Source organism: Tyto alba, unplaced genomic scaffold (assembly GCF_018691265.1).
Source record: "Tyto alba isolate M040663 unplaced genomic scaffold, T.alba_DEE_v4.0 Super-Scaffold_46, whole genome shotgun sequence".
Classification (NCBI taxonomy): domain Eukaryota; kingdom Metazoa; phylum Chordata; class Aves; order Strigiformes; family Tytonidae; genus Tyto; species Tyto alba.
This window is the reverse complement of record NW_024881322.1, coordinates 13121559-13136574: the sequence shown is the minus strand read 5'-3', so window position 1 is coordinate 13136574 and position 15016 is coordinate 13121559. Positions and strand designations below refer to the sequence as shown.

The window sequence follows — 15016 nt, the reverse complement described above, 5'->3', positions numbered from 1 at the left end:
GGTGCACTTGTGAATTACATCCACAGAAGAAGCAGGTACCTGGACTTAAACCAAGTTAAACTGATTGAGAAATGGCTGTTGACTTGCTGTAAATCTGAGTAGTGAGTTATTACTGTGTCTCTTGTTTGTGAAAGAAGTTGTTCAGAGAGACATTCTGTCTTTTTATAAAATAAGAAGCAGGCAAAAAAAGAAGCTAAATACATCAATCCTTTCTCTCAGGAAAATGTTGGATGTCACATTTAACATTTGCAAATATTTCAGGAACAGTTTTACATTTTACTTTCTGAATGTCTTTTGATTTTGTTTTTCATGGGCTTTAACCTAGGTGTGAATATAGTGGATATGTTTTGAAGCACTTCAGACAGCTGCTGGAACCAACCAGCAGAGCTCCTTCTCGTGTGGTGGGCTATTAATATTTGACATGAAGTCTGCTGCTTTTCTTTCATCTGTCTATTCAGCTTTTCTGCTGAGAGGTCACTAACATTTATTATTTAACAGACTGGACAAGAAAATGAAAACATTGGTCAACTTGATTGATTTCTTTCCCCAAAAGCATGCTACTTTCCTTCCTGGTGTCAGAGTTATGAGAAAACCCACTTGTTCTCAGTGGATGGCTGTGTCATTCTTTAACTGGTTGAAAAACCTGACCTATGCAAGCTCTTTAAAGCTTACGCCTTGCAGAGACTCCTCTGCCTGTCGAAAGCCATTCAGTCACCAGCTCAGAATCCGGCTGTTGCTCGAGCACACGGCGGTGTGAGTTTGCTGGAAAGCAGCAACTGCTTTGAAGTGGGAAATACAACAAGCCATCGCGTACTGCCTGTTCTATTTAACCAAAAAGTATCTTATGCAGCCAGGTATCCACACCCACACCCACCCCCCACCCACCCCTCACGTGCTAATATATAAAATAAACACATATTATAAATATGCATATAAATAAGCTCTCTCTTGTTAGTTAATGCACACAGTTATGTAGCATGTTGAACATACACTATTTTTCTAAGAGTCTCTTTTTTCCACTCCTTTTTTCAGACATTGCCATGGGATCTATGGACGGTAAGCCTGACATTTATCACTGTGAATTGGGATATTTCTGTGCCTCTGATTTTAATACCCTAAACCCAGATTTACAGTGCTTTTACCAAAAGCCAAGATAAAGAATTTACAGACCATGACAAACACTTTCAAGTATATGAAGCCACTGGGGATCTTTTAAAACCAACAACAAAAAAGTAATCTCTCTTGCTTGGCCTACAAAACCTAAATGATGTCAGAAATCTAGGCTAATAAGATTCACTATCATTACAGCTAAGTGTGTGGTGTTGCTTTTATTCTCATCCCTGAATTACAGATATTAGAGGGTAGGAATGGATGCTAGTCACCTGTTTTAATTATCTGAAGGTGTAGTTCCTCAGGACTTTAACTCAATGGACAAACATTTTCTCAAAATTCAGGAGTGAAGAGAAAACTTAACTTTGTAGACATACAGTGAACTGGAGTTATTCACAAAAGAAGCTGCTACTTTAGGAAACTACATGAATTCGTCTTCTTCCTCCTGGTGCCAAATCAGATACAATGATCTGCGGGAAGAAGACAACTAATTTTTGTGAGCTTTCTTTTGACTTTATGTCATGGAGATTGCTCGGTTGACTTGACGTGGAGCCTGTTATGCTCATTTTTGACCTTTTGCAGCTTCAGCCAGCACAGAAATCTGCGTTTGCTTCTCATGCACTCGGATTTGCAGCACTGTTTGTGAACACGTGACATACGTGACGTATATTAATGCTCATCTCTTTCCATTGTGAAAGGTTAAATAAAACCTGAAAAAACAGTCACGTATGTCAGGCTAGCCAAAATTTCAAGGCTGCTAATATCTAGACCAGCTAAAATAACCCAGAAATGTTTTGAATTTATTGCTTTAAACTTAAATAGCTTTATCAATGTCTTCCTTTCACACAGTTTTATTTATAGCTTGTTAATATTATATATGTCTTGTGTATTATAATTATTTTCCTCTTTGCTCTAGTTTAAAAAAAAAAAAAAAGTGCAGTGAGCTTCACAGCTAAATGTTTGAAATTAAGGATACTCAACCTTTTACTGAGTTTCTCATAAGAAGTTGAGTGCAGAGTAGTTGATCTTCCATGTAGCATTTGTGTCTGTTCCAAGTGGCAGCGCAGACAGCAGGCTTTGTGACCTGATGCCTTACTCTGTGTGGATGTAAATGCCCCTGCATGGCACAGGGTGATGGAGAATTGGAGCTGCCTGTTGAGAGCCGTCCGCACTGCCTGAGTGATGCAGTGATGCCTTAAAGAGTAAAACACAAGTAAGCCCCACTGCCACTTGCGTTGTTTCCTTCCTTGGTTGCTGACTCTCAGAGCAACCCCTCTTTTCCATTGAGAAGTAATAAGGTCCCTGCGATAAAAATGTCAGTGGCTCGCAGTGGAGAGCAAGGAATGATAAATATTCAACATACATGTAGAACTTCTTCCATAATGTAATGCAGAGGCTGGAAGCGTGGCTTAAATTCAGGGCCTGGGATTAGTCTTTGGTAGAGTGGCAAGAGGGGACCCACTGCTCCTTCCCCGCGCTGATTTGGTAACTGCTGCTGGTTAGAGAACTGCTAATTAACTAACTGCTGCTGTAACAAAGTATATCACGTCTTCATTTCTGTGGTTTATATGTATGATTTTCTTCTATACAGACAAGCAGCGAACTGGTGCAACCGGTAAGCAAACCTCCCCCCAGAATTGCAACCACTTTAGAGACATGCTTTAATCACTGTGGTGTAATATATAGTTTCCTGGTTTTGTGTATCAGTGCTGCTCTTTTACATTGCAATCTATTGCCTCCAAATGTTGCAAACCACATAGCTTTTCCTTAAACGCCTTAATTTAATTACTTTCATTTTTCAATTAAAATCGCTCTAGTAAAATATAAATTTTGTGTTTTCTCATCAAGTCTTCCTTTATCTTTTTCATCTTGTGTTTTTTCTTTGCTTTTCTGTCTGCTTAAAGCCTGATTCTTCAAAAAGTCTTTCCCTGTGTAACCTGGTCATGGAGGAAACCCCAGACAGTGGGTCATCAGAAGATAATAACAGATCTCAAACTGATCTAGGTTCACTCAACTGGGGCCTAGATGTTAGCACACCCAGTGTCAGCCAGGAAGTTACTGCAGGCGGTTCTTTGCTTTTCCCTGGGGCAGAGAAAACCTCAAGTGAATCCACGGGTACTCTGCCTGCTAGTGTTTGGCCTGCTGTAGGAGAGGAGGAGGATGCTGCACCAGGGTCAGCTTCTATAAACGAAACCTGGAGGACTTCACTGGAGGACCGGTTGGATGCCAAAAATGTCCCATGGGAAGATGTGGTGACCCATCAGCCTTTAGAGAACATAACCGCTTTTGAGACACCCACCCTGGGAACTGATAGCTTGTTGGATGAACCCCAACCATGTGATGTGCAAAAGGCAGAGGAAGAGCAGGAGGAAGACGAGTGGGCAGGTGTCAAGCCAAGTGAAAAGGTAGAGACCAGAGCTATTAACTACCTGGAGATAGAAGGTACACAGAACCTGGAAGAGCAAGGTTGCGAAACCAGAGGAAACAGTGAGGCAGAACTTCATAAGGGTTTAACAAAATCAGATCTTGACATTTTAGCCAGCACAGAGGTAGAAAATTTACATGAGTTGGAAGACAGTGATGGGGATGCTGGGAGAGCTAGTGGTGCTAACCTAAAAAGCCCTAGGGAAGAAGAATTCAAATGGGTCAGTATCATTGAGGAGACAGGTGGAGAAATACCATTGTTGAGCACAGGGCTGGAAGGTGGGGACAAAATAGTAGTGGGCAACTGTAGAACTATAGAAAGCACTGCTGCTGAACCTGAGAAAGTCTTTGGTATCGAGGATCAGGGCTGTGAAAGGACATTTGAGGGTAGCTTAGGCCAAACTGACAGTGGTACTGGAGAGAGTACATCTGTGGAGTGCATAAACACGACAGCATGTGTTGACCTAGAAGTAACTGGCCACACAGAAAGGGACCCTACAGATACTGGAAACGTTCTGTGTGATGCTGAATTATTCAGTGCAGAAGAGTCTGGTAAAGGAACTGAAGACAATAGCATCAGCCTCCTCCCAAATGGTAGTGCCGCTGCTGAAGGTCAAGCTGCTGCTGGAGAAGCGTGGGCATTGCTGCCCGAGGCAGCTGATGCTGCTAGCACAAGCTGTGATAATCCTTGCCCACGTAACGCAGAAGACCAAGTGACAGGTAGGGCAGCAGCAGCAGCCACTGAAGAGTGTTCGAGTAGCAGTGGTGTTCCTGAAGCCTTGGAAACAGAATTCTGGCTGGCAAACTGGGATCCAACAGTTACTAATGATTCCTGGGGTTTCTCTAATCTGTCAGATGGTCAAGCCAATGGACTGGATAATTGGCCCTTTTTCCCCAAGCAGCAAGACTCAGAGGAAGGTAACCTGGAAAATGTTTGGTTAGGCGTTAGTGATAAGTGGTCTACGCAAGACCTAGGAGGGACTGATAATAGCTGGGTTGAAGTAGGTGTGAGCATAAGCAACAAAAGTCAGGAGGCACCAGTAAAACAAGGCTTGCCTGGGGAGCAGGCAGGCCTTAGCAATCTTGGACTGAGCAAGGAGATAGCTAGACCCTTGGCTCTGTTTCAAATGGGAAATTCCAGAAATGCTAGCACCGAGAGTTCAACTAGTCCTAAAGACAATGAGACCAACAACTCAGATTTATCTGAAGATGAAATTGCTAACCGGAGATATGGATTGTTGTACCAGGAAATTGAGGCTGATAAAGAAGAGGTACCTACCCCAGTGTGTAGCCTAGTCTAGACAAAGAGTTCCTTAGGCTATGCATAACCTTGTCGTTTAAAAACAATCCATTTGTGTGTTTCCCACTGCCCCTCCTAAGCCTGTGCTATTCTTTTTTTGAGAAATTGCCGTGCAACTGTTCATAGTGTGGTGCCCTTCAGCCGTGTAATGAAGCAGGCTGACAAAAATGTGCTTCAAAATGGTGAATGAAGCTTTGAACTGTGAAGGCACATTGTGTCTCGCAGGTTTTGTGTTTTATATGTATAACTTCTAATGCAACTAGTCTTTTTTTTATTATTATTTTATAAAAATACTGAAGTTTCTCTACTTTTTTGTTTTGTTTTGTTTTGTTTTTTTTCTTTAAGCCTGTGATACCTGTTACCAAATAGCACTGTCATCAGATTTCTTGCTGCTTTACCCTTCATTTTATTATTTTTTTCAGTTTTTTTTTTTTAAATGTCTGACCTACATTTTTATATTGCAAATAAAAATGTTTTGACTCATGTTCTGACTTAGTAAACAAATAATAATTTGTTCTGATCTTCACTTCTACTTAGGCATCCAGCACAGCATTTAATGGATTTGCACAGGTAAGAAATAAACATGTTTTGAAATATTTTTTTTTTCTGTGCTGTTAGGAAGGGATTAGGACTGGTGTACAATTTGGGGAAATCTGTTCTACAGATGAGCTGCACAACAGTGTCATACCGACTGAAATCTAAACCTTGTCTGTTTGGACGAAATTATTCCTAGATGTTACTAGAATGATGCTAATATTCTTGGTAACCTTGGCCTTACTGAATTAAATAGCAAAAATCCAACCACCTTAGTGGGACTGATTTTTTCCTCGTAAAAGGACTGGTTTAGCTTTTTTTATTGTGCTCTTTTGTGGATGTTTCTCACAATCCCAAAATCCTATAAAGTGTGTTTTCCTCAGTTTCACATACTTTCAGTGACTGTGTGTTTATATATAAAATTGGTTTTATTTGTTTCTGCATCTTTATTTTCATTTAAGGTATATTTTAATCTGAAAGTTAAACCTATATTGTTTGTTTGCTGCTGGGCTGATAGTGAGACTCTGTGTTAAGCATCACAGAGATACACTACATGAAGATACCACGTCTATGCTTTCAAATTCCAGGGCTGTGCCAAGATCCCAAATTTCAGGTGGCTAACCCGGGGCTTCATTAATTTCCAGCATCCCTTTAGAGTCTGGCTCATCCACAGCACACCCTGTACACCATTTTTTAAAAGCACCCAAAAAGGCTGATCTTATACAGCGGTGGAAATGAGTCCTTCAGTACTTAACTGTTCTGCTCCAGGATGTTTAAATTAGTAAAGGATCCGGAAGGAAGCGGCAAAGCACAAGGCTACCACCTCTAATAATTAAGGCAAAATGTTTGCTCTGAGGAAATAAAAAATTGATGCCCCCACTGCAGTAGGAAAAGGATTTGGCCCATCAGTATTCTGCAAATTTATTGGATCTGAATGAGTAAGATGTTGGAAAACATCTCCATTTTTGTACCTTCTTAATGCAGGTAAAATTTTGTATCCATAATTACTATAGTTACTTTTCAAATAAAAGTCCAGAATCAGGAGGATGCAAAAGTAGTTCAGAGCTAGTGTGCTCCCCAGGCACGGGCACGTGTAGTCTGCAAAAAAGATTCCAAGTTTCACAACTTAGAAGTGCGTTGTGCCTGAAACAAAGTCCTTGCAATTTGCATGTATTTAATGAAGGGATTTTCACTGCCTTTAATAACATTTCATGGTTTAGAAGAATAGAATATATAATTGAAAAAAGTATGTCTTTAATATTAATAGTGCTTAACTAGTAATTACTATTAATACCTATAATTCTATGTGAATTTACTTATGTCTTTACCTGGATAAACCATTGAAAAATCAGGTCTTTGACAGACACCTGCAAACATCCTGTCTCAAATATTTTTGCATCATTGTTTTTTCTTTCTTTATCTAGGATACCTCTGCATTTACAGTGCAATCAAATGAGAATGTGACAGAGCCTTTGGTAAGTGGTGCCTTTTGCTTCCTTTTTAAGTACCTTATAAAAAATGGCACCATTTTTCCTTTGTGCAAAGATATTTTCTCCTTTTTTGTATTTTCCATCTCTAAATCACAAAACCTTAACCTGGAAGAGTTGGTGGGCGATACCATTGTAGTTGTAAATCTTTACTCACTGAGACAGTCTTTCACAAGGATAGCACAGCGAAAATGAAAAGAAAACCAGGATATTCTAGGATATGTTTACTTTTCAAAGGTGTAGTTGAACAGTTTGTTCATTTATTGCATTTAAGAAATAATTCATTGCATTTGCAAGTACTATATAGGTCCAGTGTACAGCAAGCAGGTGATAGTACATGATGACTGTTTAAATTTCCCCAGCATTGCTGGAGTTGTATCCACCCTCCACATATTAATAGTAGGCACAGTTTACTTCTAAGGAGCGGAGGGTCTTTTTGTAAGTGATCATACTTGGGCAGTTTCTTAATTTCTCTTACAGTCGTTAGTTAGCCTGGAGTAAGAATATGCAATAGCAGCATTGCTGGGTGAGTGCTATAGCTACTTAATAGCAGCAGAGCAATACTCAATATTATTTAATGTGGCTTTTGTATAATGCCTCTGGTGGTGCTTGTGTTGATAATTGTTACTGAATATGGTGAGAGTATTTTTACTTGTAGCTGAAATGTGTTAACTAGTCTGAAGACTGCTTGTCAACAAATGACTTGAAGCACATCAACATGCATTATTACATGTTACCTGTGATTTTAAGCCTGAAATTCTATTCCAGCGTTAAACCTCAGGAAACTCATTAGTCGTCTTACCTGGGATAAATCTACTTTGTGTTTCTCATTTCAGTCCTATTTCTTCCTTGTGAAATTCCCTAGAGCTGTCATTAATACACTACACAGAGGGATTTCTGCACAGCGTGGTATAATATAATGAATGTTTCTTTTTGCTCTGCCAAATCCTGGAGGTCTTGCTTACGCAGACTTCTCTGTACTTCATTAAAAATCAGTCTGTTTAAGGAATACATGAGAAAAGAAGTGAGGCTATGGAGTTGTTTCTGAAAAATATCAGGGAGGACAAGATTTCAGTATCTTCAAGAATTTCGTGGAAGCCGTCTCTTCATCACAGGAGACCTTCTAGCCAACTGCCTGTTATCAACTGCAATGCAGCTAAATAGCTTTTGAGCTTCATATTATGCTGAGCATTTTGTTCATGGCAAATTAATCTACTGGGGTTATTTTATCTGGTTGAGTCAGCCATCTTATAAATGGAATATGCTGAGCACAGCTTGCAGCTCTCCCCTTGTATGCGCGTGTATTTGCAAAGTGATGTCCTCATTGGAGATCACACTTTTGCTGTGAGCTGTTTTGCCACGGGACTGAACGTGTGGCAGGACTGGTGATATTTGCTAGAACCTCTTGCTGAAAAACAAGCTTAGGCCAGAATTTAAAAGGGAAATCCCAATAGTGGGTTGATAAATTAATGCCTTGTAGGTGATTGAGAGCTCAAGAGGAAATGTATTTTAATAAGAAATCAGGGATGATTTTCACAGTGCCAGAATTCAAGCAATCAGTGTTTGCCCTTGTGCATATAAAGACTGTTTGGAGTCTCTGCTAATTGCTTCTTACCTTCACTGGAGAAGGGACTATATTGTCTAAGAACAGAAAGAACTAGGAAATAGGGACTAATCTTAAAAACTCATATTTGAAGCCCAGGTTTGGTACACAGGATTGCCAGTTTCAACTCCTGGCCTTGCCATCAGTTTCTGGAGCAATTCTGAGCAAACTGAGTGCCTTCCCCCCATTTCCATTGCCCCTTTCTGTAACTCAGAAAGCTGATGCTTTCTCTCCTTGCGAGGGAGGAATGTAGGAGTGGATCAGTTTGCATATAGAACCTTGAAGATGAAAATGCCCTTTAGATGCTGTAAGGCCAAGCACTGCCGTCCTCTCCCTGGCAAAGCCCAGCAAGATTGAGCCTGAAGCAGCACTGTGCCAGGCACAGTTCCCATTCCCTTCCCCCCTCCCCACTATCATGTGCTCCTCAACATTTTTTCCACTGTCTACTTAAAAATCAATAAAACGAAAGACCGAGGCTGAAGAAGCTCCACCTGGGGAACCCAAGGTCGAGGAAGCCCCTGCTGCTGCTGCCGTTGCAGAAAAGGAGGCCATCCCTGCTGAGCCTGCCGAGCCAGCAGAGCAGGCAGCGGTGAGTGATTTGTCCCCCATGCCACCTCCCGGGCCTCATCCGAGCCACCTTTTGTCATGGTCAGTGTGCCTGCCGCATTTCAGCCATCTTTTCCATCGTCACCGTCCATCCGTGGCTGGTTTCCCCAGCTCTCGGCTGTGTCACAGCATGCCTCTCCAGCACACATCCTCCTTCCAGCCCTAAAATGTCACTCCTTTTATGTTTGGCATTTTACACTGAAGTTCAGCCGGGTGATCGTGGTTTCACAGATTGTTTGATTCCAGATGAACTTCAGAAAGGGAAAGAGTTGATGGCATTTTTAAATGACCTTATTAGCAGTTTTCTCATTTCATTTCAAGCTGAGCTATAAGCACTAAGACAATGTACATCTTGTATGGTCCTTGCTAGAGCATGAAAATACCGGAAAAGCATGATTGTAATATATATGTCTACAAGGCTCATGGTTTTAGAAGCCAGATGTGAGATGAAGAGGGAACTCCAAGCACCAGTTTGGAGATTTTTACATGTCAGCATTCAGGAAACAGTGAGAGGAGAAGACATGACAGCTTTGCAAGAAGAACAAAGCAGGCCAACTGATACCACTACAAATTAAGACGTGGTCTGAGATGGTAGGCATGGGATTTTTCTGCTGCCTAGCACCCCTTTTTATAAAAGGTGTCTCAGGAATATCCTTTTTATCCGACTGAGGTTCCTCTTCTACATACTACTGTCAGAAGGTCTTGGTGATGGGTAATACCCACAGGCTAAGAAACCCTGGAGGAAAAATGCATCTGTTTTTCTAGGCTGACAGTTTTCATGCTTTCCTCGAGACAATAGCATATTCAAAGTCTCTAATGAGTGTTTGTCACTGTTAGAATATGCAGATTACCAGTGAAAAACTGCACAAAAAAAGGGGTTGTTTTGTGGGTCTGTCCCTCTGCGAGAGAGCCTGTGGAAGCTGTATAGCTGTGCTTTTTGACCATGGAGCAGTTTGGTGCCATAAGTGTTCCCAGAAGGACAAGGTTCAGCTTACTGAACCGCTCTTGGCCGTGCGTGAGTCCCTGTGTATCTTCGTCTGCTAAGTAGGGATGGTGGTACCCAATGCATCATAAAATTAGGTGGTTTTCAGTAAACATTTGATACAGTGCCACATGGGAAGCAATATTAAGCTGCTGTAGATTCAAATTAGCCTCAAAATTCAAATTACTTGAAAAAGTGGAAGTAGCTGGCACCTGCAGGTGTGGCAGCACAGAGCATGCACTGAAGACTTGTCAGATCCGCAGCTACTGTAGCGTCTCAGGAGTCCGTCTCTGGAACTGATCTTGTTTAACATTTTTATTAATGGCAATGGCTCAGACACTACGAGCCTACTGGTGCCATTTGTCAATGATTCCAGGTCAGGTAGTGCTATTAACTTAGGGGGATAGCATTAGGCCCACTGGCTCTACCCACCAGAGACAGGCTGGTTATCAACTGGCAAAAGCCACAGGTGATACTGAGCAAACTGTCTTCAGCAGAAAGGAAGTACCAGTGTTGGTGTGCAAGGCTCTGGAGTACAAATGTAATTTCTTAAGGACCTTCTTTCAGATTAATTAGTGAGTTTGGGTGGTTCCAGCTGTCTGTAACATGGGATTAAGTAGTGGCATCCTGCACAAGTGATACAGAGAGGCAGGTTGAACTTTAGCTGTAGTACCTGCCTAATTCATTCTTCCCTTGTTCCCATCTTCCTAAGAGAGGAAAAATAATTTATTGTAGAAGGAAAGGGGGACAGTGCTGGGTGGGCTGTTTGGGAGGACTTGGGGGGAAAGGGAAGATAATGCCTGTCTCTCTACAACCCTTCCAGTCCACCATGGTCTCCTAGCAGAATTGCAGCTATGGAGGGAAGCAGTCCCAGTATGTTCCCCAGACTATGTTTAGGGTTTAATTCTGATTACACTTGCACGAATTTTGAGTATTTACTTCTTTTTTTTTTTTTTAACTCACTTTTGTTAGGTTCCATGGTACACACTGGAGCAAGTGACTTCATGATCATCCCCTTCCAATAACATAACCAAACAAAGAAAGCACCACGGTTTGTGGAGAACAGGCTCTCCCCCTCCTGTGTGTTTTCTTTTCAGTTGATATAAATCACAGTAATAACTTGTCAACTCTATAGTAAGGCAAAGAATAAAATTGCCTGTCTGAGGCACATTGTTTTGTCAAACTCTTGTCCAGAACGCCTCACATCTAGTCAGAGTAAATCTGATAGTTTGGAATAAAGAAGGAGGGAGGGAAGGTGGAGAGAGGAGGGATGGGAAATCAGTCACTGGTCTGGAGCTCTCTTCCCATGAGTGAATGGCAGGGAATAATGTGGAAGAGCAGGTATTAATGAAGCTGGAAGGGTTGTTTCTGATGGTTTTATTTTGTTTGTCTGTAAGGATTTAATGAAAAAAAATACTGTAAAAGAAGCTCACCATTTTTCTAAAAGGAAGCTGGCTCCTTTTGTCTCAGGCTAAGACAAAGCAGTGCTCTGAAGCCTCTTGCATGTCTGAAGTGCTAATTAAACAACAGGCTGTGGCTGCAGCACCACGCATCCGCTCGTCGGCTGGCACAACCTTTGCAGATGATCCGTTTTGCTGCCTGACTGTGCGTGAGGAGTCCTGGGTCCATGGCCTGTTGGCAGTGCCTCTAGCCAAGGCATGGGACTGCAGAGCTGTTGGGGCCGGGGCAGAGAAATAGTGTGAGAGCCAGGCAGTTTAAGAGCAATCCAGGAGGAACACTGTAGGCATTAAATAGAAGTTAAACAGTTTAGATTAGGTCTGTGCTTGTTTTTTGGTTGCTTTTTCAATATGAAGTTGTCCTTGCTAATTTGGGAAAATAAGCTAAGACTGTTGATTTTAAAAATGTCTGAATGGGAGTCATTCTGCATTTGGCTCCGAGGGGTTGTTATTTCAGGAAGGGCTTTCCAGGACTTGCAGAGAAGGGTTTTGAAGATTAGGATTAATGACAACTATGATCAAAGCTAACGAAAAGTACACTGAGTTGCAAAAGATGAAAACATGTCATCTCTCGACAGCAATTCTGCATTCGCTTGCTTTATGAGTGACAGTTTACTTTAAAAGTGGAGTTATAAAGTATGGATAGATACTTTCTTATTGGGAATCTTTTATCAAGTTTGGGAGCTTCCAGTTTGGAGTGACAGCCACTAATCAGTTTAATTTTTCTGTGATAAGTTTCCTGTCACATCCCAGTAACCCAGAAGATTTATGGCATGCATTCTTCATTGTAGGAGCTTCACAGTAAATTTACTGGTAGGGTTTTCATTTAAGTTAGGGAGAGAATGGTCCGTGAGACAGGGTACCACTTGCTGCTCAGGGAGTTTTGGATTCAGTTACTCGCTGTTTCACAGTCTGCCTGAACAAAATTGCCTAGACTTCATTACAAGAGCTCATCGGAATTGCTGCCTGGGATCTCATTACATGTTTTTGTCTTGGTCCTTCAGGTCTTAAAGTTTATATTAGTAGCTGTCAGCAGTTGATCCTTTTGGGGGAGGGGATAAAATGTTTGGTAATTAAAGGGACAGAATGACCATATACACCAACAAAAGCAACGTTAACCATCATAAAAAGCCCTTGCACGGGCTTCTGCACACTGAAAACAGTTGTTTCCCTATTCCCATAGCATCTCCAAAGGCAGCTGTAAAATGCAAAGGATACAGACTAAAGGGTATAACGCATTAACCACTGATTTATTTCTTTTTCAAATGATACTACCCCTCTCACCACATCAATTTTTCACATTCAAACAAAGATGACGTGAGAACATTATAATTAAGTGAAAGCTTATGAAATCTTGTTATCTCCCTTTCTTCTTCTCCTGCATGTGAGACAGCGCTTGGGGTTGAGAGCACTGCTGAGAAATCAGCTTTTTCACTTCCGTTACGCTCATTAGTTTGGAAAGAGCCTTTCAGGGCTTTGGGCCTGATGCCCGCCTGTTCTCCCATTAAAGCAGTCAGACACCCTGCTAAATACTGCGGTTTTCAAAGCTGTGCGTAAGCACATATGAACCTACCTCCTGATAAGTTCTTTGCAGACACTGAGCGAGTACAGCAGAGGCCAGGAAGCAGCCTGCAGCTCTGAGGGTAGCTAATTATGGTTGAATCCCACTGCAGGTACAATTCACGGTGCCCAAATGGCACAGCGTGTTATTTGAGAGAGCAATACAGTGGTTGGATGCAGAAGAGCGGTCACCTGTGTGAAGCTAAGTGCAGGTGCAAAGTTGGAGCATGAGGCCATTAAAAATATATGGCTCTAATATATGGGAGAGAACTGATGTAAAATACTGTCATTCTGTTGAAGTCTGCAGAAGCAGATTTTTCTCTGTTTATGGAACCAGGGTGTTACTTTACTCAGATGTTATTTCAGTCATCCTTTTCACTAGGCTTCCATGCCCTAAAAATGGTGCAGTTCGTGCTTCTGTGCCTCTCTTCTCAAGCCCTGCCATCCACAAAATCCCAGCTTCCAGCTAATCAAAAAAATGAAAGCAAAATGCTACTAATTTGACTAGTGCACAATAATCAATTTATTTTTGGGAAGTCTCAAGCTTTGGGAAGCGAAGGGAGGTCTCCTTACTTTCCCCTTTCCCACCAAAACTGTGCTTGCAGTTAGCCTGGAAAACAGTCCTCATTTAAAAACATGTAAATGTATATATTAGATTCTTCCACAAAGAGGCCCAAAGCTAGGCTGATGGGATTCTTACCAGAGAATACTGCCAGGATATTATTAAGAGAAGGGCGGGGGTCTGGCATGTTCCTGAATACAAAGTGCAGGATGATGCTCATTTCTGAAGGCAAATTGACTGCAGCTAATGCAGCTAATGGCAGAAATTCAGCACTCTTTAATAGTAAAAGTAGGGAAGGCATCTATCTACCAAGTTGCAGTTGAACATAAACCTTTTACAGGCAACAGAAACATTTGTGTACATCACTGCAGTAAAAAAAAAAGTGAGACTTCTGTGGGTGGCTGTGTGCATGTGTGCATCGCTAGAGTAAGAAATAATTATATTTTGCTGTTGATACTTGTTTTTTTACTTAAGACCCTTTACAGTCTTCTCAAGCTTACAAGAAAATTGAGGACTCCATGGCAGAGGCTTGGCAGCTTGAAAAAAAAATTAATCATTAAAAAAAAATGGTTATGTAACACAGTAATTTTAATGGGATAAAGCTGTGAGAGGTTTCTATGGTAACACCACTGTCAGCAGCTGCCTTGCCCTGGCATCTGGACTTGGTTGGGGCTTATGAGGTGACTGCAGGCAATACTAGTAGATGAGATTAGAAAAAACATGAGTGATATGAAGTTTGGATAGAAATCAGCATCATTTTATTAAAAAAGAAGCATGCAACCATTTCAGCTGAAACTTGTTGGAATTTTGGAGTGACGGTTGTGGGCATGTGAAGGCAGTCAGGGGGAGCCTGAGTGCTTGAGGCCTGCGAATTTCTGACTGCTAAACTGGACAGTCCAATTTGCCATGCCCTCACCTAGGTTTGCATAATTTGTCTTCACCCTTACAACTCTTTTGGAAAATCTGACCTGGCTGTGTTTGCAAAGCAGCCTCAAAATTTATGAGCAAAATAGATTTCCATACAGGGCTTGAACTTTTTTTTCCTAAACTGAGTGTCTTTAGAAATAGCCTGGGGCTGCAGGGAGTCAAACTTGAACAGAAAAAAAAGCACTTCCAAGTGTTCTAAACTAGGCTTGAATTTTAGCAATTTTAACTGTTGACCTTCTGTAGAAAAGGACCTAATGTTAGATGGCATTTGTATAAAGTACTATTAGGGGAGAGCCCATTACCTTTTGCTGCATTCAATCCCTTGAACACCTAAATGGGTGTCAGATTTGGAAAACCACTGACACAAGTCTAATTTTTTAAATGTCAGGCACCTGCTGCATGTACCACTGAATATGGACCTAGAGAAAGGTGATTCTGCAAAAAAATGATCAACTTTGTGACCC

General features: G+C 41.4%; 1 protein-coding gene across 10 annotated transcripts in view; it reads left to right on the top strand.

Annotated features, from left to right (window-relative positions):
- Window positions 1-15016, top strand: part of AMPH (amphiphysin) — a 121784-nt gene that overhangs the window by 94767 nt on the left and 12001 nt on the right. For 2 of the 10 annotated variants that reach the window (XM_042806401.1, XM_042806402.1), the window contains 6 exons: window positions 1033-1056; window positions 2702-2725; window positions 3015-4805; window positions 5372-5404; window positions 6793-6843; window positions 8928-9047. In XM_042806401.1, the coding sequence (XP_042662335.1) occupies window positions 1033-1056; window positions 2702-2725; window positions 3015-4805; window positions 5372-5404; window positions 6793-6843; window positions 8928-9047 (2043 nt within the window). The remainder of the gene's footprint in view (window positions 1-1032; window positions 1057-2701; window positions 2726-3014; window positions 4806-5371; window positions 5405-6792; window positions 6844-8927; window positions 9048-15016) is intronic. The other 8 variants (XM_042806404.1, XM_042806403.1, XM_042806407.1 and 5 more) reach the window with 5 other exon arrangements.